Below are 26,995 nucleotides of genomic sequence, written 5' to 3'. Positions count from 1 at the left end.
TGTTACTGAAACTTCTCACTGCACTTATTGTATGACATGCAGAGAGTTAAACTAAGTCTTATTTATTATACTTATATGGCATATGCTTTCCTTATGACTTTCAAGAAAACCAAATGTATCAGTAATTTTGTTTGCATTGCCATACAATGAACTTGCAATTGTGAAGGACTAATGAAGCCCGAGTTAAGACAGAAGACAGACCACCTCTTTACAAAGACTCAGAGGGATGGCTGGCTCTTGGGAGTAGATTTCTACCCCACTCCCTCCCGCCCCTGTTTCCTCCCAGGCAATCTCATTACTGAAGTCATATGCCCGCAGTCCTTCACTACATAGTCGGTGCTCTGCAGTGCAGCTGACTTCCCCTCATACCGTACATGGCTCTGTTGTCTAAATTCCTAACGCCCCATTCTCCAGTTTCCTACTCATGAAACAAGCATAATATCTCTTTACAAAAGTATTCCAAAAATGAGAGATATTGTGGTTCTCTAATAGACATGTGGTAGATAATAAGCGTGTTTAGGCTACTAATGCTGACTCTTCACTATTTTGATCTTGGCTTTAAATACAAATGTCGACTTCAATCAGCATTCCAAGGCTTCTATTGTCAAGACTTAGTAGTAATATCTGACATTACTTTGTGATTGGTTAAGCGTCTCCTAGCTGATTCATCCTACATTCTGGTTCTGTCCAAGTTATATCCATGTCCTCATGGGATTCTTATCTAGACTTTAATAAGCCTGAATGAGATTAGCCTCCCCTACAAAGAGGTAGGAACTGGTGTTTACTCACCCACCTGGAATGGTCCTGTTGGTCTATTTGTCCTTTTGACCAGGCCACTGCTTTGTACTTATTTCTTAACCCTCTATTGCCCTCTAGTGACCGCCTCCAGCACTACCTCGCCAGGGTTTAACCTCCCACAGAAACCGTTGATTATCTTAGTTAAGGTACTGTAAGAAGTTAGCTGAATCGAGAAGCAGAACAGATTAAATTACACACTATGTTTAAACACAAGTACGTATATGAAATTATTAATATAAGACACTGAATACTCACGACAATCAAGGATATAATACTGAAGGTGTTGAACGGGCCAGTGTCAAAAAGACAAACTCTGAATCTTAGAAATAGGACTGATTATTACAGTCACCATGATTAATTTTTTTGTCAAGTAATTGATTGCATTGAGGAAGTCACTAAAGGCATTAGCGATCACTAAGAGGTACCCTGTATTATTTGCAAAGAAACCATGCTGCAAAACATCATTTAAATTTGTTCTAGTATAATGACATCAGAGAAAGTTAAAGGTACGCTATTTCCTAGTTTCAATATGGAAGACTTATAGAAAAGGGTAATTAATTTAAATAAAAGGCAACAGTGAGCAATGAATAAAATGCTGTGCCATTCAAAGTGATTTTACTATTTATCATTAACTGAAGTACTGTTACTGCAAGCTCTAACATGATTCAGAGGAAGGCACACGATTCCTAAAATTAAGTAGAGGGTTTGGTGATACAGTGAGTGAGAAAACAAATACTTCAAGAATCATAAAGAGTGTGGAGAGGAAGACTCAAGAAATGGGAAAATTCTATAAAGATCAACAAATGAACTGTTCTACAAGATGAAGGAAACCTAGGTTAAGGACAACTTAGATGGAAAGAAAGTATCTTGGGATTTTTCTCTGCCTGGAAGTTCACAGGAAGATGCCTAACTTCCCATGCAGGAAGGTGATAGTCCCACTGAACGCTACACCACTGAGAACACATTCAGAATGCTACATTCAACTCAAAGTGAGATATTCTTATGGAAAAAAAATATTCATTTTGAAATAATTTTCATTTAGAAATAGAAGACATCTTAGGGAAGAGGAAATGAAAGAGAAACACAAAGTATACAGGCAGCCTGTATCCTGAGCTTCTCACACCCCATTTGTTCACTAGTTCCCACAATGAGCAAGCTCTCAGCCACACTCAACAATGTTATTCATAGGGATATGAGCCAATTTCACAAAGTAGTCAATGAGTCCCATGATAGCAAATCCTCTGGCTGTGGCCATGGCAATTTTCTAGGATTCTTTTCTATTGGGTTTGGTGTATCATTTAACCAGGCAAATTGAGTCCTTTGTGGACTGCCAACTTGTCTCAACAAACTGCATTATCTGATCCATGGCTGAATGCAGGATGGCGGTTTGAGAAGGTAGAGACACCTAGCATAGAAGAGGATTCCACAGTACCCTATTTTAAGAGCAGATTGATACAATGAAACATGTGCTAAAGACAACTGACAACCATGGAGCATGATGCTTGGCAAGTAACAGACAACTCAAAAACATGTGAGCAATCCTTACATGAGTGAAGAACTGAATTCTGGGGAGGGGGTTGGAATTCTGCACTTACTGAGATACCAGGCAAGGAGAACGTGGGTGAAGGCAAAAATAACAAACTCATTATTAGTAAATAGCTCGGATGGCCTGGAGAGAGGTGGCTCGGTAAGTTAGTAGTGCCTGCCGGGCAACTGTGGATACCTACTTGAGATTAGACGTAACAAGCCAGAGCAAGTCCGTGTGTGTGTGTGTGTGTGTGTGTGTGTGTGTGTGTGTTTGTATGTTTGTATTCCCTACATTGGAGGCGATGGACACAGAGGATTGGCAGGGCTTGTTGGTTATCAGCCTAGCAAAAAACACAGGAGCTCTGGGTTTAATGAAAGACCTTGTCTCAAAAGAACAAGGAAGGGAGTGAAAGAAAGGGACACCTGGTTCCCTCCACTGGTGTAGTCTGTTTTCTGGGACAGTTTCATAAAGCCCTGATTGACCTCAAAAGCTGATCTGCAGTACGTTCATGCCATAGATTTCTATTGGCAGAGCTCACAGAGTTAATAATACACCTTGAGGTCACTTAAGACGGATGTCCTACTCTGTATTAAGCCTATTTGTTTAAACTTCCTTGGCAAGAACAATTAACCTTACGTGCCTTGTATTCACCAGGTAGTCAGCTACCTAATGCAAAAAACACCTAAAATCTGATGTTGTGTTCTACCATGCTCCTGACCCACGGTAATGTGTGATAATGATCATTTGCTGAAAAAAGCAAGCACAGAGGTTTGAAGCAATCTTATGCCATGAATATCCACCATAAATGTTGAACACAGTAATCAGATATTGGTAGATAAACAGCGATGTTTGTAATACTGTTATCTGGGGCAGTTGGAGTCAGTGACACAATCCCTTTTAGAACCCTGTTACGATTCCTCTAACTTACTCCTCATTCTTTCCCAATGTGATCTTTTCTGTGTTGTTTAGTAGAAGAGAGAGCAAAGCCCTGTGTTGGAGATAGACACATACAAAGTCACATACGGGGACAGAACTAACCCTGGGACACATTCACAAAATGGCCATTAGCTCCACGCAGATTCAGGCTCTTACAACAGACATCCAGAGGACAGAAAAGACAGAGAATGACACAGAAATTCAAATCTAGACTAGTACTTAGTTAAATGTCACCAAAGAAAAGTGTTTTTATTTTTTCCCTAATGTTACCCTAGCATATTATTGGAGAATGAGTGATTATTGCTAATACATTCATTCCAACTGCGATGTGATACTTAAAGATTCACTTCTAAAAGTATGAACAGACAACACCTGACAATTCAGTCAGCTACACGGAAAATAGGGGATTTTAGTTTTCATCAAAACATTTTAGGTAAGATTGACATTTATTCAAATATTTAAAATTACAATATTTAAGCACTTCAGTAATGATTTTAAATTGAGGAATAATTAGCTCGTTCTTAACATGAAGACAAGACAGTTAAAACCAAAACTACATTGACTATAAAAGGTTCCTAGCATGTTTCACTATTTCCTTTTGTTTATCTTTAAAATCTACTATGTACTATAGTAATTGCCATATGATAAAACATTGCCAAACTTATTTTTCTCATATATTTTTAATTAAAGGTTCTTTCTTACCCTTTCTATAACTGCTTTCTGAGTTTTGGGATGAATAAAGAGGGAAAGTTTGATCTGAGAGAAGGAGATTCCTACATAAAGTGCAGTCTGAAGCTTCTAAGGGCAGCCAGGAAGGGTGTCTTTCATCCCTCTCCACTCCCAAGTCATATAGAGTAGTAAAACATACACGGATCTAGGGACTTTTGTGATTTTGCTTTTCAGACTTATTAAAAATATCATTCATTAACATCAAACAGGAATTTAGGCATCTATACAAAAATTAGTCCATCAGTTAAGAGGGTCTTAACTTTAGGACAAAGAAAGTTTTTCAAAAAATATATAAATATAAAAAAAATTATGTTGTTAGGAGGCATCCTTTCTCTTCCTTCTTCCATGCTCTCCATGTCCTGCTTCCCTTCTTTTTTTAATTTATTAAAAGCTTATCTTTTTTTCATTTTACATGCCAAATCCATTTCTTATTTGCTCTCCTACTCCTGCTTCCTCCACTTTCCCCCATCCCACCCCTATCCACTCCTCAGAGAGGGTGAGCCTTTCCATGGGAAGTCAGCAAAGTGTAGCATATTGTTTTGAGGCAGGACCAAGACCCTCCCTATTATATCTAGGCTGAGCAAGGTATCTTTCCAAAGAGAATGGGCTCCAAAAAGCCAGAACAAGCAGTACGGATAAATCCTGGTCCCACTGCCAGTAGCCCCTCAGTCTGCCACAGCCATAAAACTGTCACCGACATTCAGAGGGACTTGTTTGGTCGTATGCTGGTTCCCCTGTTGTCAGGCCGGAGTTGGAAGGCTTCCATTAGCTCAAGTAAGCAAGACATTACCAAATTTATAAGGGTACAGGTTATATCTTTTAATTGTATGAATCTCATTTAATCATTTTTATTACAATTTTAATCTTTCTATCTAATTAAAACATATTTACATATACCATTTTTCATATAGATGAGCTCCAGTTGGGAATTACTTGTTGTAATTTTCAGTTCTTCCTTTATGGATCATTGATTTCCTGACTTCAACAAAGAATTTGAACCAGGAAATATTTTAAATTTAAATACTTTCAATAAAGGAATACTTCATTCAGAACTTTCTTTGGAGTTAACAAAGATTTGAACACTTCTCAGAACCCTAGGGGTACATTAAACCTTGTATTTTATAGTTTCTAGGAAGTTTTAAAATGAAATGTTGACATTTTAGTTTATCTAGATAATAGTTGGAAATATTCTAATATTTTGCCCATCCACCTTGATGATACCCTTTTGAATTACTTCTCTATTATGCTTCTGATTTAATTATTTCTGTGTATCCAGGAAACCATACTTTAGAACTAAATTCCAGTGGACACACTGGAATCCCTAACAAGTACATGGCCATAGGATTTCAAAGAGAAACTCGGTGCTCCGTGCTATGGAGGAGTCGGCAGCAGCTCTCCTTTAGCTCTCTTTTTTTAAATCTGTCTTTGAATGTTCTCATGTCCTCATTGCACTTAGTCCCCATGCTCTTAAGGAACTACGGTAAGAAGCCTGCTACATCTTCCAGGCCTGTTTTTTCTGCTTATAGAATTGAAGATATGGTGCACATCAGAGAAAAGAACAGTTCTTCTTTGTGCTTGACTCCCATCAAACGTTGGAAAAGGGTTACATAGATATGATGTGTGGCAATGCACAGTAGACTCTCTTATGGCTAAGGGAGGTTTGTGATCTGTGAACATTCATTAAGACCAGTGCTCAGTGAACTTCCATTATACCAAGGGTACTCCATGACGGCACCTGTAATTCCCAACTTTAAAATGGAAATCGTGTGAGCAGCTGAATGTTATGGAGATATTCTCCAGACCAGACCAGCCACTGTGTTAAGGGGTTCCCCCCCCAATTCTCCACTTCTCACCAAAAGCACCTCACAGGATAGATGGATAATTTGCACATATTGGTGCCATCTTGAAAATGAAGAAACAAGGATGTAAAAATATGGAATAGGTTCACTCAGTGCTGATGGCACCTTTGAAATCTGTGGCCTTCTCCATGTGTTTCTCATTATACCTGCTAATATCTCTGTGAGGTCAAAGGTCACCACCATGGCTCCCAGTCTCTCCACTTGATGTTAAAAGATGTTCTTTAGAGAAACACAAGTATGGGGGATTTCCCTCAGTTGGATTTTCCCAGTTTTTGACCTGAGAAGAAAGTTATACACTTTAAAATTTTAGGTGTATAGCAATGCATGGCTCACAAATGCAAAGCTATCTGTTTTGGAGGGCAGTAAAATAAGTCCTGATAAGATCTATTGAAAAGTGGTTACACAGACTAATCCTGCCCAGCTGCTGGCAGGCAGTACAGTTCTCAGCTTCCCTCTTCTGAAGTGACTTCAGCTGTCGAGGCTGACCCTGAAGAAAATCCATCACAGAAAAGAAAGGAGCTTGCTATCTTCTCTTGCCCCATTCCTTTGAGGTTCTTTAATACCTGCACCCAGTAACCACACCCTTCTCTCTGCTTTATGGCCTGAAGAGAAATACTATTCCCATCACAGCAGATGCAGAAGCACCTTCCAGAACTATTAATATCGATTTGGGATAAGAAAGGGCTCCAGAGAACTGTAGGAAAAAAAAAACTGAATCACGGGGTTGGAGGGGAGTGGGGAGAAACACCAACATCTGGGAGACAGACCTAGAAATAAAAGAGTGAATGAGGGAAATATAAAAAAAGGATATGAGAAAGAAGGGCTGGCAATGACAAGGTCAGGAGGGCATAGGGGAGAAAAGTGGCAGAGGGAGAGAAGATAGAAAGACACAGTTGCTGATTCTGAATTCAACAGAGTCTTCCAAACACAGTCTTTTCGAATGTGAGAGAGATAATTCCATCCTAATACATGGCCACACTACATGTCACTCCATTTGCTGACTCTTCAACTCTAATGGATAAAAATTTAATATATTAGCATGTATTTTGTTGTTTGTTTTTATATTTGTTTTTGAGGGGTGGCTTTGGTTTTTAAGGAAGAATTTCACTATGTAGGCTAAGCTAGGCTTGGATTTGTGATCCTCTGGTCTCAGCTTCCTGAGGGCTGGAGTTACAGACTTGCATCACCAGGCCCAGTTCTAAAGGCATTAACCTTTTTTTAAAAATTTATTTATTTATTAAGGATTTCTGCCTCCTCCCCGCCACCGCCTCCCATTTCCCTCCCCCTCCCCCGATCAAGTCCCCCTCCCTCATCAGCTCGAAGAGCAATCAGGGTTCCCTGACCTGTGGGAAGTCCAAAGACCGCCCACCTCCATCCAGGTCTAGTAAGGTGAGCATCCAGACTGCCTAGGCTCCAATGGAAAAATGGATGAAGAAAGTATGGAATATATACATATTAGAGTATTACTCAGCAGTAAAAAAACAAGGCATTAACCTTTAACTGTGGTTGAAATGATGTTCCGACTTGACGCTTGTAATTTAAATAGTAAGTACGTATAGAAAGAGGAAGTAAGAAGCTAGAGACTTCTGTGCAAGGAACAGGAGAGACACACTCATGTCACATCAGCAACACAGCTGCTGCTTCTTGATGTGAAAGGCACTGCTCGACTCCAATGCTGTGTAGAGAGGGATGACATAATTCACACAAACATGAAATGATGAATATATTGCTATTATTATCGGGCAAAGAGAAACGTAGACTGTGCAAATCAGAATGGAACTCGGAGCTTGACATATTAAAGACATAAATTATTTTCCCTTATAGATGTATGTATGTAAAAAGAACCTATTATTTTATTATTACTCTAATTGTTCAGTGTTAGAATATGAGATGCTAGCTCATTGTTGAAAAGATGATGGTTTAAAGTTATTGTCAGTTTCCTTGTCTTTTGGTGCATTTGCTGCTGCTGTTAAAATGTCATTTTATATAGTCTCCTTCATATAAAACCCTTCTGCTACTGCATTATGGTATTTATGCTGGCTGCAGGTAAATCAAGGGTGGTGGCCGCATTTGAAAATGTGTTTGCTTTAATTATGGATTAGAACGAGCGCCGTCCCTGCTATGTGAAGTTCAAGGTAAACAGAGGATGCAGGTAACAAAATTGAAAAAACACACCAGAAAGGGTGAAAAAGGAGACTGAATTATTTCTCACCGTCTTTCACTCACCCAGGGAATATGGTTAAATGTGATTTACACTCCTTTATTTTAACTTAACCATTCCAATAGCTACAAAGCAAATTACTTTTATGCCAGGAGGGAAAAGTGATTCTGGAGGGAAATTTTTTTAAAGAATAGAAAGAAAAGTATTTTATGAGAAATTGTTTTCCTAAATTACTCTGCCAGCAACTCTGAACCAATCGATATTTTCAAGCCCCTCGGGGGTCCCATCAACAACCAAAATGGTTGTTGGTTAAAATTACAGAAGCTGTGTGGAAACTACATAAGAGAAGTGTTTTTGCCTTCCCGCAGAAAAAAAGAAGACAAAGACAGACCGAATGCATGAATCCAGGCCATTTCTAAACAATAATGATTGTATCTTTTTGTATAGACAGATCTATACAAACATAAAAGTAGCCTATGTCAAGCATGTTAATATTTCAGAGAGTTTATAATGGCAATTAAGTGAGTTTTGTCATGATTATTTATAATGTCTCTTTGAAAATTTCAATTACATCCCTCAACCCCTCCCCCAGTTGGGATCAATTCCGTAAGTATTCCATGATGGGAATGGTATTATGAATTTCTATAGGAAAGCTTGTTGTATTTCTATTCTATCTTGTCTCATTGTCAGAAAAATATTTGAGAATGAGACTAAAAAATAAGTAAAGGCATCATTTGTCTATTTGAACTCAGAAATGTTTGTTAGTTTTTCTGTGCACAACTGTTTTCCAGGCTAACACATAATTTCAAAAGCCAAAAATGTTATTCTCATATACAGAATTAAAACATATCCAATATTTTATTAAAACCATAGTTTTAAGAAATTAAAATACCACTATTTCAAATGAGAATGGGGGAGTTATGTATATAATCAGAAATGTTCAAGTGAATTTAATGTGCATAATACCATTTAGCTTGCTTTACAACATAGTATTTGAGGTAGTTTTTATATGAAGAAAAGTAAATTTTATCTCTATTGAACAAATTCAGTTGCATTCATATGGGTAAAATAGTTGTTAATGTCCTTAATTCTCTACCACTTATAAAATACCTTTTGCAGTCATAGGGAAAGTATGGCCCTTGTGATCTCAACTGAAGCCCTCTACCTCCTGTCCTACCCCTGAAAGGACACTATGTCACTCTTTAGCCTGTTTTCAGGCCACAGACAGCCTCTCTTTAACACATGACATAATTTCGCTGGACATGTAGATTTCAACTTTTTGTGTGTGTGTGAATGGGTATCTTTGGTGGCTAGCTGATTCTAAAGTTGTGAACTGAGCCATTACTTGAACTCCACCAAATGAAGCAGCTTCCAACATCCAGAAAGGTACAGGCCTTTAAAAAATGGTATTCTATTTTTATTAATTCAGGACAAGGGGAACTGTGCTTCAGGCTAGGTGAACACTCCAGGGAGTGCAATGTACTAGCAAAATAGGGATGAAAACAGAAAGAGAAATGTTGGGAGTCAATGGGAATCATGGATACACAGGTGCTCAGTTCATATGTGGTGTGTGATTTGCAAAAGTTAAAACACAGCTGGTGTTAGAGTTGAGCCCAGCAGTGAGGAGTGATGCAGACATCGGGGTGATGAACCTTATGGTCACAAGAACATCATTAACAAAGAGGCTGGAAAAACAGGTGTTTTAGGGAATAAGATATTTGTTTTGTGATTCCTGAGTGAATAAATTCTTAGGGATAAATAGGTATATGTCTCAATGGTTAAGAGTGCTTTGTTATACAAACATGGTGACATGGTATATGCATGAATCCCCAGATAGCCACCTAAAAACCTAGGCATTGCCACATCACCCCAGCATTATGGGAGGCAAACAGAAGAATTCCTGATTCTGCCATCCTGTTGACTCTATCTCAGGGTCGTCTGTTCCTGCCCCACGTTTGCATGCCAATTTGTTGTAGGAGGCCGCTTGTTTGTTCCAGGCTTCTAGGTCCCAAAATAACAACAAAGAAACTATATTATTTGCAACACTGTTTGTCCAATAGCTTAAGCATATTTCTGGCTAACTCTTATACCCTAAACATCTCCATTAATCTGTGTATCACCAAGTGGCTGTGGCATACTGGCAAAATTTCAGCATGTCTGTCTCTGGTGGCAGCTCCTTGGCTTCTCTCTGACTCTGCCTTCTTTCTCCCAGCATTCAGTATAGTTTTCTCAGCCTAGTTGTACTTTGCCCTATGAGCAAGCTAAGGCAGTTTCCTTATTCATTAACTAATAAAAGCAAAACATAGACAGAAGGACCTCCCACACCACCATCCTAATTCAAATTCATTTAGAGATCCATTCCTGGGGAAGGAAGGGGGGGGAGTGACAGAGCAGGGCACCCAATGTCCTCTTGCAGCCTCCACAGCATTAACGGCCACATATGAATGCAAGCACAAGTTATGCATGAGCAAAAGCTAATAAATAAAAATGGAATAAAATGTTCAAAATGTGAAAATATTTAACATTCACCAGAAAACTCTACCTCGAGCCATTTACAAATTAATGGACTGGGAATTTAGCCTAAACTGATTCAGTTTACAAAAGAAAACTCTTGCTTAGGGAATGTTTTGTGTGAGTTGTGTCACATCTAGGTTGTCATCGTGATTCCAGCATTTCATGCATGTTGTTATCATGCTCTTGAGCAGATGTGCTGTTTCATTTTCTGTAAGAGAGATAATTTCCTGCCTCCTCCATTCCCCTTCAGTTCCTTAGAATCTAAGTCTACACTAAGTAACATTCAGCTGGAGCCTGGTTATGATGGATATAGTACTCTGGCTGAACTAATTTTCTGGCCCAAGTACCAGTGCTAATTAGTTAAAAATATATCTATTCTCAAATTCTGCTTAGCAACAACATTGAGGCTGAAAATTAGATAATTGCCAGTTGTCTAAGTAATATCAAGTTGTTCTCCTCTCTGAGATATTTCCTGGCTCCTTTCCTCCCTCCTTTCCCTTCCTTCTGACCTTCTGATGAATTCTGTTTGTAGTCGTTGCTCCTGAACAGCTCTGCCAAGAGGCAGACTGGCCCTAGATTATACAGAGCAGAGTTTGTTGGAAATTTACAACAGAAGCACGGTCCTAGGGGGCAGCAAGACCAGTAGAATCTCTGGAGTTTGGATCTAGGTGACTTCATTCAACCTACTATGTACCTGGTTTTTAGTTTATTGTAATATCAGAGTCAAGTACATTCCTGATACCAGGTTTGATGTGAAGATACACACATCACCCATATAATTTGAGCATGCGTGAAAAATATCCAGCTGGAACAGAATTACTCTAGGGCAGTCAAGGGACCACATTTCATTACGGTTGCAGCCATGCTAGCTGAACCCACTGCCATTTATCTAGTAGCTCCTGTTTTACTTTTGTGCCCCTTTGTCTATACTTATTTTTTCATAGGTTCTACGTACCAGAAAAAAATGCAATCCCTACTTTTCTGAGTCTGCATTATTTCCCTTAATTCAATGACCTCCAGTTCTATCCATTTTTTTGCAAATGCATTAGTCTTATTCTTCTTTAAGATTGATTAAAACTCCACTGTGTGTGTGTGTGTGTGTGTGTGTGTGTGTGTGTGTGTGTGTGTGTGTGTAGGGAGAATATGTTTCATATTTTTGGTTCACATGAACACCTAAAATATTACCATAATTATTTAGCTATTGTTAATAGTGTCATGATAGGTGTGAGTGTGTATCTTTCTCTACAGTGAACTGACTGATTCTTTAGAGTATATACCGATAAGCAATATGGGCGAAAACCACCTAATAGTTTTATTTTATATATTTCAAATAACCTCCACGCTAATGTCTCTAGATAGTAGACTAATTTACACTCTCACACAAAGTAAATAAGTGCCACTTTTTCTGTTCATCCTCACCAATATTTGATGTTGTTTTCTTGAGAGAAATTTCTGACTGAAATGAAGTAGAGCTGGTACATCTTTGATTGGCAGCTCCTGGCAGCCAATAAAATTCAGCTCCATTCTGGGTTGTTGGTTTATTGTGAGTTACCATCAATGGTTCTTGATTAAGACTAATAATTTCCCGTCTTTTATATTTCAGTTTGTCTTAAATAAGAAAGTAAAATTACACTTTAATATTTTCCAGATGAAGATATCTCCCGCATTTCAGCCTTATTTTAATTTTTATTTATTTGACAGTTAATACTTTTTTTTTTACAAATGTTCCCTTCCCCATAGCACGACAGTTTGTTTGCATATGTTAATATTCCTCACAGGAAAGCCATTTAACCTCTTCTCACTTCAAAATCCAAAAGTTACTTTTAATCATAACTAGGTAAAAATAGTTTCTTTGACATTTGTTGAAAAAAAATTCTGGCAATCTAGTACCTTTGGGCCCCTTTGTCATTTGGCTTCGCTTTTGTCTGCCTTTGTTTTTCTTTTATTATATCATTGTTAATTTCTTTCCCCTTTTATTTGCATTTACCCCTCAAATCAGAGAGCAAAGTTGAAAGTCCATCCTGTTGAACATGGGTGTGTTTCAAAATTGTAAAGGCTGAGCCTTCAGCTGTTTTTGCTGCTGCATGTACTTATTTACTTAGATTTTATTGGACGGATATTTCCAAACAGTTAGTAGAATCAAATATATATGTGAACCATGTTGAAAATTAGTATTAGAAAGCAATACTTAAATGTTGGTACTATTGTGTGTTATTTTACTTTTCAATTTTCATGGTTCATGGGCTAGTATTTGGATTTTAGAAACTTAAGCAAAAACAGATATCTTTCACAGGACCTTAAGTAGCCAGATTCATAAGACAAGCCCATTTAGAGGCGATTGCTTATTTGTCAATCTGAAGCATAAGTTTTTACCTAGTAGAGAATGTTATTGTGTTTTCATAACCATGGTATCCCAAATGAGTGGGAGGAGTTCATAGGCAAAACCCTATTCAGTAAGCTTAGAACTAATGAAGATGCTTGAGTCAAGTGTTTTGCAGTTTCATAAGAACGAATACCTTTGAATGAAAGAATTTCGAGCACATATCTGTAACATATATGTCTCTAATGTATATGTGAATAGTTATGTAAGCATGAATTACAAATGAAAACACATATAAATATGCAATGTATGAAATAATAGCCTTGAAAGAGAAATTTTAAAAGAATTATGAAATACATACAATTTTTAATCTTTGTGTTTTTTGCTTTATAAGCCACCTTGATGTGATTATATCCAGTTTGTAGATTACTAACCAAATACCTGTCATAGCGTCTACAGAATGAGGGTCTGAAAGCCAATGCAGCTGAACTACTGAGCACTCGGGGAACACAAACATTAACAGTGTCCCCCTGGCTCCCCTTTCTAGGTTACCAATCCTCACCTTTAATTGCACACTCCTTTTGGAGGAAGTGTGGCTGTTACTGTTAGTAAACAGTAGATGCATCCATCCAACGCCTGTGACATATGTCCACATTCTTCCCTCATTCGGTTACTTTTGAGGTATAACTTTTGAAGGGAATAGCTTTAGCTTCTTCTGGAGTTTGTGATGCTGTTCTTCTCACACACCCCAAACAGCAGCCTACATGTTTGTGCTGTTTGTAGGGAAGCTAGCCTCAATTTTAGAAGATCCTCTAAGTGATTGAACATTGTCAAAATAGAAAGAGAGGAAGCAGGCTTCAGGAACTTTGACTTTTGGCTTCAGGCTCTATTGTAGGAGGCTGCTTGTTTGTTCCCAGCTGCTCAGCCCCAAAATTACCACATAGAAACTGTATTATTTGTAATACTGTTTGGCCAATAGCGTAAGCATATTCCTGGCTAACTCTTACATTTTACCCGTCTCCATTAATCTATGTATTGCCATGAGGCTGTGGCTTACTGGGTAAAGTTCCAAAATCTGTCTCTGGTGGGGCTACAAGGCTTCTCTCTCTGGATGGCATTAGTCAAAATTCTACAAAGAACAGAACAAATATGATAGATGGGGAATGATTTAAGTAATTACCTTGTGGCTGCCACAATCCCAGCTTCCATAAGATAATCAGGCACCCAGCAGGCTGGAGACACAGGAAGGATGGGGTGATGCCGCAGTTCAAGTCAAAAGGTGTTCTGCTGGCAGAATTCTGTTTTCAAGACAGATTCACTTTTTCCATCAAGTGTCTGGACTGATTCCATGAGACCCACAGATTGCCATGGGTAATCTGATTTATTCATAGTCAACTGACTTAAGTCAATCTCACCTAAAATTACTCTCAGAAACTATCTAGAATACAGGGGAATGAAATATCTGGGTGCCTGCCTTAGCCAAGTTGACTTGTTTCATCCCACAGTTTTTGTATGTACAGCAAATTGTATTCTTCCACGGAGCACACTGGAAGGGAATTTGATTAAAGAAAATTGCCTTATATAATCACATGGAGCTCCATCACTAGGTAGAGCTTTCCAATTCAATTTTATATTACATAGTTTCATGGTATCCTAAAACATTTGATACCATAATTTCTTGTTTTCTATAAGATAGGAGTATGTGTCTAAAGACCATAAAGTTTGCAATCACCCTAGAGAAACTATAACAGTGATTGATGAGAGCTAAATCCAGCATTGCTTATATCAAGTACCTATAAAACATGCCTATATATTAGGTGAAGTGTAAGAAGACAGAAATAAGATTAGATAGGACAATACTGTACTACATAGGCCATTATTAAACCAGAACAATAGCTAATCACAAAAGAATAATCAAAATATTTGATAGTAACTCTCTTCTTTATATTTTAAGTATGAAAATTAGGTGTTGAATTATATTTCTTCCTTGATTACAAACTCTCACAAATTAACACTAACTAAAACTGAGTGACAATATTTAATTGGTACTGGTTTACAATTTCACAATCCAAACTCCAACATCCAAAGGGATGAGGCTTAAGTTAATAAGATTGTTGATGTGGTAAAAGAGTTAGAGGCAACTGTTTCATTGTTTCTTAAATGTTCTAGCTTGTCATCAACACCGTACTTTCCTTGCAGTGACATTGGTGGATCCTAAAATGAGCTAAATCGTTGTGTGTTGCCGAGGCATGCTGCCTGTTATTTGACTCTTTCTTGTGGCTCCTTACCATGGAATTCCTAGAGATAACCCCACTTGGGTAACACAAGAGGCTCCACTCAGTGCTTGTCACTCACCAGGCTGCTTGAATGTGTCTGTCTGCTGCGAAAGAGGGACTCTTGTGTGCGATGTGGCTTAGAAACTGCTGGCTGCTGCCCTTGTTCAAGTAATCTGTGAAAGAGAAAGCTGAACTCAAGGGCATCTGCTCTCTGACTGAGAAGCAAAGCTAACAGGCTGGGGGACTGTACCTAGGGCTTCCGACTTTTCCTTAGACTACAGCAGCAAAGCTTTCCATAACAGCCTGTGGAGTGAGCGTGGTGGTATTTGGAACTTTGAACCTTGGTTAAATTTCCATCTCTGGCAATTTAAATGAATTTTGTCGTTCTGGATGAGCAACTGTGAATGCCTCCTCTCTCCCTCTTCATGGGCATTTAACAGAGAATGGGAAAAAGAGGACACAAATTAAATGAATTTTACTGGCATTCTCTCCTGATGAATGGCGGGCTGACTTAGGCCCTGTTCTCTCCACTCCTGTGTCCTGCTAACAGGAGTGATGCTCAGCATGGTGGCTGTAAGGCTCTGTGCCAAGACTCCACTCTCAGGGCTTTCTATCAAATATTCTTGTGTCCTAGTATCCCCCAGCGCTTGAAGCTTCGAATATTTATTCTTTACCGTTTTCCTGGGGGAATGAGGGGCCCAGACTAGCCTTAAACTCATTGTGTGCTGGAAGCTGATGTTGAACTCCTGATTTCCTTTCTCCACCATCCAAATGCTGGGGTTCCTGGCAGATATCACCACATCTGGGACAGATGTCTTTACTTTGGTTTCCCAGTCATGGACAATTAAAGTAAGAAAGTGTGTGTGTGTGTGTGTGTGTGTGTGTGTGTGTGTGTGTGTGTGTATGTTATCCGGGCTCCAAATTTGATTCTTGGCCTTCATTCTGTCTCTATATGATCTGATGAAACTATGCCTGCAAGCTAATGAGTCTCGAATCTCCCCTGCTTCAGTGTTACCTCTGAGGCAATTATTCTCTTCTAAGTACTTCTAGCAATACAAATAGGACTCACCGCCCTCCATTTCACTCCTATGCATCTATCTTCCTGGGTTGCAAGAAACCTCCTCACACCCAGTGTGTTCTGGCTTTGACCATTCTGTTTCTCTTGCTCGCACCCAGAGTTTATGTCCCTATCCAGAGTCCACCATAAACTCAAACATTGTATCTCACCTTCGCTTAACCATTCTGTTTCTGCTGTCATTGTTTATCTCTTAGACTAGAGTGAATATTCACAATTATGCCTTGTTTCATTAGACTCTGTCCTCACTACCACCTCAGTGAGTTTCCTAGTGCAAAGGTTTTACTGTGCATTCTGTTTGGAGCAGCACTGCCGTGCCTGCCCATGACCTACATGAAATTGGTTTGCTCTGCACTGCAATGCAGTCTGTGTCATTTGACAGTCTCCTTCCTCTGTTGAGCAGTGGTCCCATCAAGACGTGTGTGAATCTTTTACATTCCAAGTGATTCATCAACAGAGGGGCATGCTTTAATAGCTGCATTCCGCCCCTGTTACTGAAACATTCATTTTTTTTTGAGCCCTCACCTGGATGGATGATGCTTCATTTTGAATGACCTGTCTCAGATGTGGGTCCCCATGACAATGTGCGTTATTGTACTCTTCCCACTGCTTGTGATACTTGCCTCTGATCAGCATCTCCAGATACTCCATCTGTACTGAATTTCTAAACACAGTCCCTAAGGAGTGGTCTCCAATCCCGCCTGGAAACACTTAAGGAATCCTTTGACTCGTAGCTGGGGGTGCTTGCTGCTAATCAGGTGGTCCTCTAATTGCTTTTGTTCTCATCCACTAAACTGAACATCTTGAGAGCAGAGACCATTTTAATTATCTCTGTGGCCCCCAAAGTAAGCACTGTGTCTGTGAGATTGTAGGAAAATGAGTGTTAAGTGAGTAATTTATCCATTCATTCACCAGATGAAAAATTAGTCTTTCTCTTGTGATACTCCAACCCAATTGCACCACCCTCCAGGGTGTAACTAACTGAAAGATGAAATTAAAGCCTATAAATAGAATTATTTTTTGAGACAGCAGAGTCCATGAAAGCAAGTGATAAATGAATACATTTTTCAATATGTAATATTAATTATGTTTTGTGCATTATGAATATCTGTTACTTGATTTATAAAATACAATCTCCTATATCTGTTTCCCTCATATTAAAATTAATTTGTACTGAAATAGTGTCAAGTAACTTTTAAAATGGTTCAAGAAAAAAAGCATTTCTGACTATCCTTGCAATTTTTCTATAAATATGAGACAGTTTCAAGCATAGTAAAAATATATAAAAATAAGTATAATAAGTGAAAAATATTTCTGTAAAAATTTCAGTTAGACTGGGCAGTGGTGGAGCATGCCTTTAATCCCAGCACTTGGGAAGCATAGGCAGGAGGATCTCTGTGAGTTCGAGGCCAGCCTGGTCTACAAGAGCTCCAAAGCTACAAAGAAACCCTGTCTTGAAAAATAAAAAAAAATTCAATAACTTTAAAGACTATAAATGAATCCAAGGAATTAGATCCCTTTAACTATGAATTCTTGAATTCAATAAACAAAAAGAGAAAACATAATAATAAAAAAGAAAAAAAATATCTAAAATGTTAATAAGAACTATTGGGATTCATTTCATACGCCATTAATAAATGTAAATTAAATGTGCAATAAAAATAATAATTGAGCCTATATTTACAAGCAAGAATGCATTCTCTTTTAATATAATATAATTTCTTTGAATTATAATATCTAATACTTAGTGATACAAATTAGTATTTTTGAAAGATTATAAACTTCCTCATATATTCTTCTGCCAAGATGAAAGATTCATTTAGCTTCTTTCTTTTAAATTGACAGACAAGTGATGGCTATTGTTTTTAACAGAGTTGGCATTAATGCCTGATTCACTCCATGTATTATCAAAGTTTCTTTCCGTGGCATAGGGACAAAAAAAAGTCCACTCTATTTCAAAAGTATTTTCTCTATTTAACATAGGTGATGAAAACTTTCAAGTTATGATCTATAAAGAATACACACTTATATATTAATCACAGTTAACACAAAAAACTCAATGGTATTTTAACACACATCATACAGACCGACAGACACCCATGCACCATCTACTGCAAGAAGAAGCTTCTCTTGATAGTGGCTAAACAAGGCATTAATCAATGGGTATAGCAATACCATTGGGAGTCATTTTATTGCTATGATTTTTAGCAAAATAATAGTATTAGGCTCCCCCCAGGGTTCATGATCCATCTAGTTTCAGGCTCTTGGTCACTTTAGCAATGTCGAGCATGCATTCCACCGCATGGGCTAGATCTTAGGCATAGTCAAATGAAACTTTCTTTTGGTTACTCTCATTGCATATTGTACCAGTTTATCTTGCAGGAAGGTCACTGTTGTAGATCACAGGGTTTGTAGCCAGGTAAGAGTGATGATGAACTTTTTCTTCCAGTAATATACAGAGTCCCTTCAGAACCGTGAACACTTATCAGCAGGTGTAAAGCATCCATTAGGAATCAGCTTGACCTCTCGGTGGTTGATAATATGAATAAGTATTGTAGTCAGCAACAGGGACTTAGTGTCAGGTTGTAGTTAGTGAGCAACCAATAGCCTTGGCCATAGCCTGTGATGTTAAGGGAGTCCATGGGACCACTTTGGTCAATGACTCAACACATGTAACTCATTCTTGCCACTGGTGGTTTTACTTGGTGGAATAAGATATCAAGCTGGAGTATTATATCCCTCATTTTGGTGATCTCATTTAGATTTCATATATGTATATAAATTAGGATACTTCTACCATAGTAGGTACACATATGGCTTTTGAAAGGGTTTTTAGTATTAGTTCTTCCTCTCCATATTTGTTCCTTTACACTGCTCTTCCATCCCTTCCTCGTTTAGCCCTCCTATTCCAGTTTCTACTTTATCTCTCCATAGCACTAAATTCTTTGTCCCCTCCCTTGGGAGATCCTCTTATCCTCTTGGTCCCTTACTCGGTACCTAACTTGTGTGGTTCTTAGGTTGCAGCACTCACATATTTTTTATTAATATTTTAGATCTTATTTTTCTTTTTCATTCTTTTATTAATTAATTAATTTATTAAAGATTTCTGTCTCTTCCCCGCCACTGCCTCCCATATCCCTCCCCCTCCCCCAAACAACTCCCCCTCTCTCATCAGCCCAAAGAGCAGACCAGGTTCCCTGCCCTGTGGGGAGTCCAAGGACCTCCCACCTCCTTCCAGGTCTAGTAAGGTGAACATCCAAACAGCCTAGGCTCCCACAAAGCCAGTACGTGCAGTAGAATCAAAACCCAGTGCCATTGTTCTTGAGTTCTCAGCAGTCCTCATTGTCCGCAATGTTCAGTGAGTCCGTTTTTATCCCATGCTTTTTCAGACCCAGTCCAGCTGGCCTTGGTGAGTTCCCGAAAGAACATCCCCATTGTCTCAGTGTGTGGGTGCACCCCTCATGGCCCTGGGTTCCTTGCTCATGCTCTCTCTCCTTCTGCTCCTGATTTGGACCTTGGGGTTGTAGTCTGGTGCTCCACTGTGGGACTCTGTCTCTTATGTTTATTGAATTTATAGTAAAAGGGATCTAATTCCTTGGATTCACTTATACTCATTAAACTAGTTGCAATTCTAACAAAAATAATTTTCAGTCATTATAATTATTTTTATATATTTTTATTGTAGTTGAACCTATCTCATATTTATAGAAAAATGGCGGATAGCCTGAAATAGTCTTCCAGATAGTTGCTGCTGTCATGTGCAAGTCAGGTGAAAGTCATGTTCATCCCAGTCAGGCAAGTATTTCTTCCCCTTCCTGTTCTCAATTAAAACAATCTACCAACGTTCTTGACCAGAGAAAGAACAAAGAGAAACAGCATCTTGCTTTCCAAATGACTGGCAAGCACTGTTTCCATCACCACTTGGTCTTGGGGCAGGAGGAATTGTACCTTTAAGTTGCCTACAGTGTTAGTGCTGTCTTGATTGGGACATCCTAGGAAACAGCAAAACTTTAGAAGGGAAGAAGGCACGTGTGGGGGTGGGCTGGAGACATGCGATGAAGGACAGCAGCAATTTCTTTTTCCTTTGCCCAAATGGGTCCTGCCCAAAATGCTCAATCATTCATCTACTTCAAATTTTTTCTCAATTATTTCTGGAATAGGTGTAAGCCTCACTATCTGGTTCACTTTCGATGGCCCCTGGATGTTTTCAGAAGTATTCACAGTAACTAATAATTTAAAAACTGAGTGAGTAACAGACTTAGTGATGCTACTCCAAAATCAGTATCACAGCTTGATGGGAAGTTAAGGCGATTCATAAAAACACCACAAATCCATTGTGTAAATGTACCACATTTTCGTGATCCATACTTTAGTTGAGGGGCATCTAGGTTGTTTCCAGGTTCTGGCTATTACAAATAATGCTACTATGAACATAGTTGAGCACATGTCTTTGTGGTAGGATTGAGTTTTCTTTGAGTATATACCCAAAAATGGTATTGCTGGGTCTTGAGGTAGATTGTTTCCTAATTTTCTAAGAAATTGCCATACTGATTTCCAAAGTGGCTGTACAAGTTTGTTGTCCCACCAGCAATGGAGGGGTATTCCATTTACCCCACATCCTAGCTGGAAGAGTCTGTCATCAGTGATCTGGTCTTGGCCATTATGACAGGTGTAAGATGGTATCTCAGAGTTGTTTTGATTTTCATTTGTCTGTTGGTTAAGGATGTTGAGCATTTCCTTAAGTGTTTTTCAGCCCTTTGAAATCATCTGTTAAGAGTTCTCTGTTTAAATTTATTCCATTTTTAATTGGATTATTTGTTCTTTTGATGTCAAGTTTCTGGAGTTCTTTGTATAATTTGGAGAACAGTCCTTTGTCCAATGTGGGGTTGATGAAGATCTTTTCTCATTCTGTAGGCTGCCGTTTTGTCTTATAGGTCGTGTCTTTAGATTACAGAAGTTTCTCTGTTTCAGGAGGTCTCATTTATTAATTGTTGTTCTAACTGTCTGTGCTACTGTAGCTATATATAAAGAGTGATCTCCTGTGTCAATACGTTCTAGTGTACATCCCACTTTCTCTTCTGAGAGGTAAAAAATAATGGCATCTTGAGATTTTCAGGCAAATGGATGGATCTAGAAAGAAACATATTGAGTGTGATAACCTAGACCCAGAAAGAAAGTATAATATGTACTCATTCATAAGTGGCTTTAGACATAAAGCAAAGAAAAAGCATCTTACAGTCTACAACCCCAAAGAACCTAGACAACAAAGACGACATTAAGAGAGACATACATGGGTCTAAATAGGAAGGAGAAAAGGAAAAGACCTCCTGAGTAAATTGGGAGTATGGGAGTCACAGGAGAGAGTAGAAGGGAAGAGGGAAGGAAGGGTGGGGAGCAGAGAAAAAATATATAGTGCAATAAAATCATTTAAAAAATACAAAGCAAAACAGAAAACACCAAAGCTCTCTGCCCATCTGCTTTCCCAGTCATGAAATGAAGACACAGAGTGTGAGTTGCCCTCACTGCAGTAAGGAGGATGCGGTGCAATTGGACATTTGAAAGAAAATCTGTAAAACTTTCTACAAATGTGTCATAACATATCACTCTACATTTTGGGGTAGGCACAGTGACAGTTGCCATTTACTAAACTGTTCTCCTTAAGCTAGACTCCATGCTCCTCTCCAGGGCCTACCACGCCCAATATATCTCATCACTCAGTGTTTCTGATGAGAAAACCGAAGATCAGAGCTAATGTCCACAGGTAACTGGAAATCCAAACTCAGCTATGTCAGATGTCGGCACCTGACAGTGACCCACGTTCTTTTCCCAACTCAACAGTAGTCTGAGTCTCAGAACTACCAATAGAGAAACCAACTTGAGGAAGCTCTCATTTGTTATGAGTTGATGACAAGCCTTTATGTTATTGAGTCTACATTTCCCAACGAGGAAACTGTTCTACCTTCCAGAGAGGCAGAAGCCTCTTGGTTCACTAGTGACCCTAAGACTCTCGTTGATCTGCCAACATTACACCATCTCCTGAAAGCAGTTTTCTCTCCTCTCCCCTCCTCTATTTCCCCTTCCCTCCTCTCCCCAACCCAGAACATTTTTTATATTTTGATAATCATCTTTTTACTTTACCACTAGGTGAGAAATAATCAATTTAATTACAAAACTTAAAATTTTTAGCCTTTTGAACAATTAAATAACCATTCAGATTAAGGATAAGATCTTTGTATGATAACTATTTATTTAATAATGTATCCCTGTGAATTGTTGCTAAAATTTTTACAAATAAACACTTCTCCCCCTTTAGTTTTTTTCCCAAGTTTACATTGGTAGTCACTTCATGACAAGTGATTGTTATGGATCCTAAACTAGACCAAAATTATGAAGAACACCTTCTGAACTGGATGTGTAACAACACTTGTGAAAGGTCTTTATGAGTATATCCATCTTAAGTTCCCGTGACCGCGATTGCTGGGACATGCTAACTACTAACGATGAGTAGAGTAAAGGGTAATGCAAAAGCAGCTTTGAAGAGTGAGAAGTCGTCACCAGTGCCAACTAACTCATCAGCATGCATGTGCCATCAATACTCAAAAGTTCACACTTGCATGAAAATACCTGCTAGGCATTTAAACACAAATCAGACTAGTCACCCAAAGTATATAAGACATGTCACCCTTGCAGAATATATCACTGTGGACAAAAGGTGTCTGTTTGGGAGGCTGTGTGTGTGTGTGTGTGTGTGTGTGTGTGTGTGTGTGTGTGTGTGTGTGTTCTGGGAGGTCTATGTGTGTGCATATCTGTGGAGCTCAGTGAATCAGCTAGATGACTGGCCACTTAGCTCCAGGGATCTGCCTGGCCCCACCTTTGCTGGGGTTACAGACAAAAGCCACCATGCCCAGCTTTTCCTATATAGCTTCTGAGTCTCTAAATTCAGGTTTGCATTTTACCCATTGAACCATCTCCCAGCCCAAGTTTGGGTTTTCTGTCTTAGTTTTCCTCTTTACAATTCATTTGATTCCAAGAACACCTTCACATTTAACACCTTCACTTAAATGTTTGTATAGCCTTTGTGTTTCTGTTCTACTTTAAAAGTTATTTAGGGAATATGCAATAACCTCTGTCAATTCCTTTTTTTTTTATTATTGAGAAAAGGGAAAAAAAGTATCCGCCTCCTCCCAGCCTCCCATTTCCCTCCCCCTCCTCCCACCCTTCTCCCCCTCCCCCCACTCCTCTTCCCCTCCCTCTCCAGTCCAAAGAGCAGTCAGGGTTCCCTGCCCTGTGGAAAGTCAGGTGTAAAGGGATTCACACGAAGCTCACATGTTTAATGTGATAGCAACCAATTCTCAAAGGAAATCTCTTGGGAAAACGTGTAGGGAAAAAATTCTGGAAACCAGCTTTCTTATCATTTTAATATAGAAAGGTTACCTTGCTTTCTTAGATTCCAATCCGAGTGATTTATTGATGGTGGCAGGGGAGACACAGGCAAACAGAAGCACAGTTACTTCCTGTGGCACTGGAAGAACTGTTGCCAACACTAGCTACAAACACCAAGGTTTGTCATAAGCAGCCAAAGCCACTTCCTTTGTCAGAGATCCAACAGGTCAGGGGTGAAGTGTGAAATGATGTTTGACAAGCTACCAGGAGACTATTTCATAATAATTCTGCCTGTGTTCCAGAACATAAGAGTTAGTTTGAAACATACGCTCTCAGAAGCTACTGTCACATATAAGACTCCAATTCTGTGTATCCTTCTCTGTAGCGGCGTAAACGAATGCAGACAGATTGTAAAATTATATATAGTTTTAATGTAGAAATAGACTTACAGAACCACCGTTCCCGCGCAGACCAGGAAAGCAGAAGAGACAGCACGGAGCATGCTCGCCAAATTTATAGGCAGACATTAGCCCGAGGTGAACACGCCCCCTAAGGGGCGGGACTTATCCCTACACTTCTCTATCTCACTAGCACTCTGTCCTGTAATTAAAAGACTAAATTTCATTGTCGTTCATTCCCTTGTAAGGACTTTAAAAAGACTTTGAGATAAGTGGTAAAAATCTTAGTTGCCAAAGTGCTGAAAATGTACTTCACCTGTTAAGCATGAAGCCAAATTAAAGCTTTGGAACGAGAGTAGAGCTGATCTTATCTATTTTGAGGTTGAGTTGATCTTCAGAGAAACTTTATAATTTTAGGATCATCTGTATAAAGAATTTCCCTTTTACCCTGCCTTGACAAGATGTTTACTCTTCCCTTAAAGGTATCAGATCCACACGGGACTCCAGCATTCTATCATCAGACCTACCCAACCCAACTGTCTACCTCTAGACAACGCAACCCTACCTCAAAAGCTGAAGGAGGTCGGCTACTCAACTCATATGGTTGGGAAATGGCACTTGGGGTTTTACAGGAAAGAATGCATGCCCACCAAGAGAGGATTTGATACCTTCTTTGGCTCCCTTTTGGGAAGTGGAGATTATTATACCCACTACAAATGTGACAGCCCCGGGATGTGTGGCTATGACTTATATGAAAATGATAACGCTGCTTGGGACTATGACAATGGCATATATTCAACACAGATGTATACTCAGAGAGTGCAGCAAATCCTAGCTTCCCATGACCCCGCCAAACCTATATTTTTATATGTTGCTTACCAAGCTGTGCACTCACCACTACAAGCCCCTGGCAGGTATTTTGAACACTACCGATCCATCATCAACATAAACAGGAGGAGGTACGCAGCCATGCTCTCATGCTTGGATGAAGCGATCCACAATGTGACCCTGGCTCTAAAGCAGTATGGCTTCTATAACAATAGCATTATCATATACTCCTCAGATAACGGTGGACAGCCCACAGCAGGAGGAAGTAACTGGCCTCTCAGAGGTAGTAAAGGAACATATTGGGAAGGGGGCATCAGGGCAGTTGGCTTTGTGCATAGTCCACTTCTGAAAAACAAGGGAACGGTGTGTAAGGAACTTGTGCACATCACAGATTGGTACCCAACCCTGATTTCATTGGCGGAAGGGCAGATTGATGAAGACATTCAGCTGGATGGATACGATATCTGGGAGACGATAAGTGAAGGTCTTCGTTCACCCCGAGTGGATATTTTGCACAACATTGACCCCATTTACACCAAGGCGAAAAATGGCTCCTGGGCAGCAGGCTATGGAATCTGGAACACGGCAATCCAGTCAGCCATCCGGGTGCAACACTGGAAGCTGCTCACAGGAAATCCTGGCTACAGCGACTGGGTCCCCCCTCAGGCTTTCAGCAATCTGGGCCCAAACCGATGGCACAACGAGAGGATTACCTTGTCAACTGGCAAAAGCATCTGGCTTTTCAACATCACCGCTGATCCATACGAGAGGGTGGACCTCTCCAGCCGATATCCCGGCATCGTGAAGAAGCTGCTGCGGAGGCTGTCACAGTTCAACAAGACGGCTGTGCCAGTCAGGTATCCCCCGAAGGATCCCAGAAGCAACCCTAGACTCAATGGAGGAGTCTGGGGCCCGTGGTATAAAGAGGAAAACAAGAAAAAGAAAACAAACAAAACCAAGGCAAAAGAAAACAAGCAAAAGAAAAGTAAAGCAAGGACGAGAAAACAACCAGTGGCACACTCTTTAACAAAATACCACCCAAGTGTTACTGCCGGCTGAATGCAAGACTTTCTGACTTGGTTAAGCTTAAATCGCCTGGTTTCTAGGTAATTCAAAGAATTTGCCTCAGAAATACCACCGCCAGTCCCCTTGGGCGTATTTTCATTTTGCTCTCTGCCAGCGGCTTCTGGCACCTGGCTGCCAGTGTGGACCAAACTATCCTCCTGCGTGCCAAAGGCATTGCTTCTGTGGGCCACACAGAGAGCAGAGTGCAGTTATTTATTTCTCTCTGTCCTGTCAATGATTAGTCAGTTGACAAATCAGAATGCTTTGAATTGCAATAGGGACGGCGACCTATAGAGGATGGAAATCACAGCGTAACATGGTTAGAAATGACATTTGATAACAGTCAAAGACTGTGTTACCTCAAAAGCCTAAAAACAGTATTTTTAAGAGAAAATTTTTATCTGTATCATATGCAACTTGGGCTTTTAAACTAATTCTACGTTGTGTTGTCTTTGCCGCTTCTCTTAGTGAACAGCTTGCACCTCACCTCATCCTACTTAAAGCAACAGCGGATAACGTCTGAGCATTGCCAGAAATGAATGTAACTATACCCCAAACACTTTAATAGGACAATAATTTCAGGAGAAAGTGCCTAATTTATTTTTCAAAAAAAAGTTATGCAGATGATTTTAACTATTTTAAATTAATTAGTTTCTAAGTAAGAATTGTATTCCAATTCGTTAAAGTTACTAAGCACTGTCATGCCGTAAATCACTGTTATATTATGTATGTTCATAAAATATAAAAGGAAACTCATTCAGAAAAAAAATACAGCCTTCAGTTTTTCACCATTATTTGAATGTAAGACGATAAATATATTTTTTAAATTTTGTAAATTTGTGATTGTACAGAGTTGATTCTACTTTATTGTTTCCACCACAAACTATTTATGTATATTAATTATTAAAGTGATTTATTTTATGGCATTAGTGTGGCTTTTCCAATTTCATTATTACACTTCTAGATACAATTGTATTATTCATTTTGACAAATAGAAATCTTCTTAGTGATTTTAGCTGCCCAGGCTGGCATTGAATTTGTAATTACAGGTATAAAACAAATGCCTGGCAACAGGCAAAAGTCTGTGCAAATAGGCATTTGAAGGGACGGTGTGCTGGCATGGTA

The 26,995-nt window shown here is 39.2% G+C and overlaps 1 protein-coding gene and 1 pseudogene across 1 annotated transcript in view; one reads left to right on the top strand and one right to left on the bottom strand.

Moving 5' to 3' along the window:
- Positions 1–26,671, top strand: part of Arsj (arylsulfatase family member J) — a 50,207-nt gene extending 23,536 nt beyond the window's left edge. The window contains exon 2 of the mRNA XM_075981446.1: positions 24,460–26,671. Within this exon, the coding sequence (XP_075837561.1) occupies positions 24,460–25,864 (1,405 nt within the window). The 3' untranslated portion in view covers positions 25,865–26,671. The remainder of the gene's footprint in view (positions 1–24,459) is intronic.
- LOC142854939 (protein transport protein Sec61 subunit gamma pseudogene) lies at positions 1,958–2,164 on the bottom strand (annotated as a pseudogene).
- Positions 26,672–26,995: the final 324 nt, after the last annotated feature.

This window comes from Microtus pennsylvanicus, chromosome 7 (assembly GCF_037038515.1).
Source record: "Microtus pennsylvanicus isolate mMicPen1 chromosome 7, mMicPen1.hap1, whole genome shotgun sequence".
Classification (NCBI taxonomy): Eukaryota; Metazoa; Chordata; class Mammalia; order Rodentia; family Cricetidae; genus Microtus; species Microtus pennsylvanicus.
The sequence above is the reverse complement of the archived record's forward strand: the minus strand, read 5'-3'. Positions and strand labels throughout refer to the sequence as shown.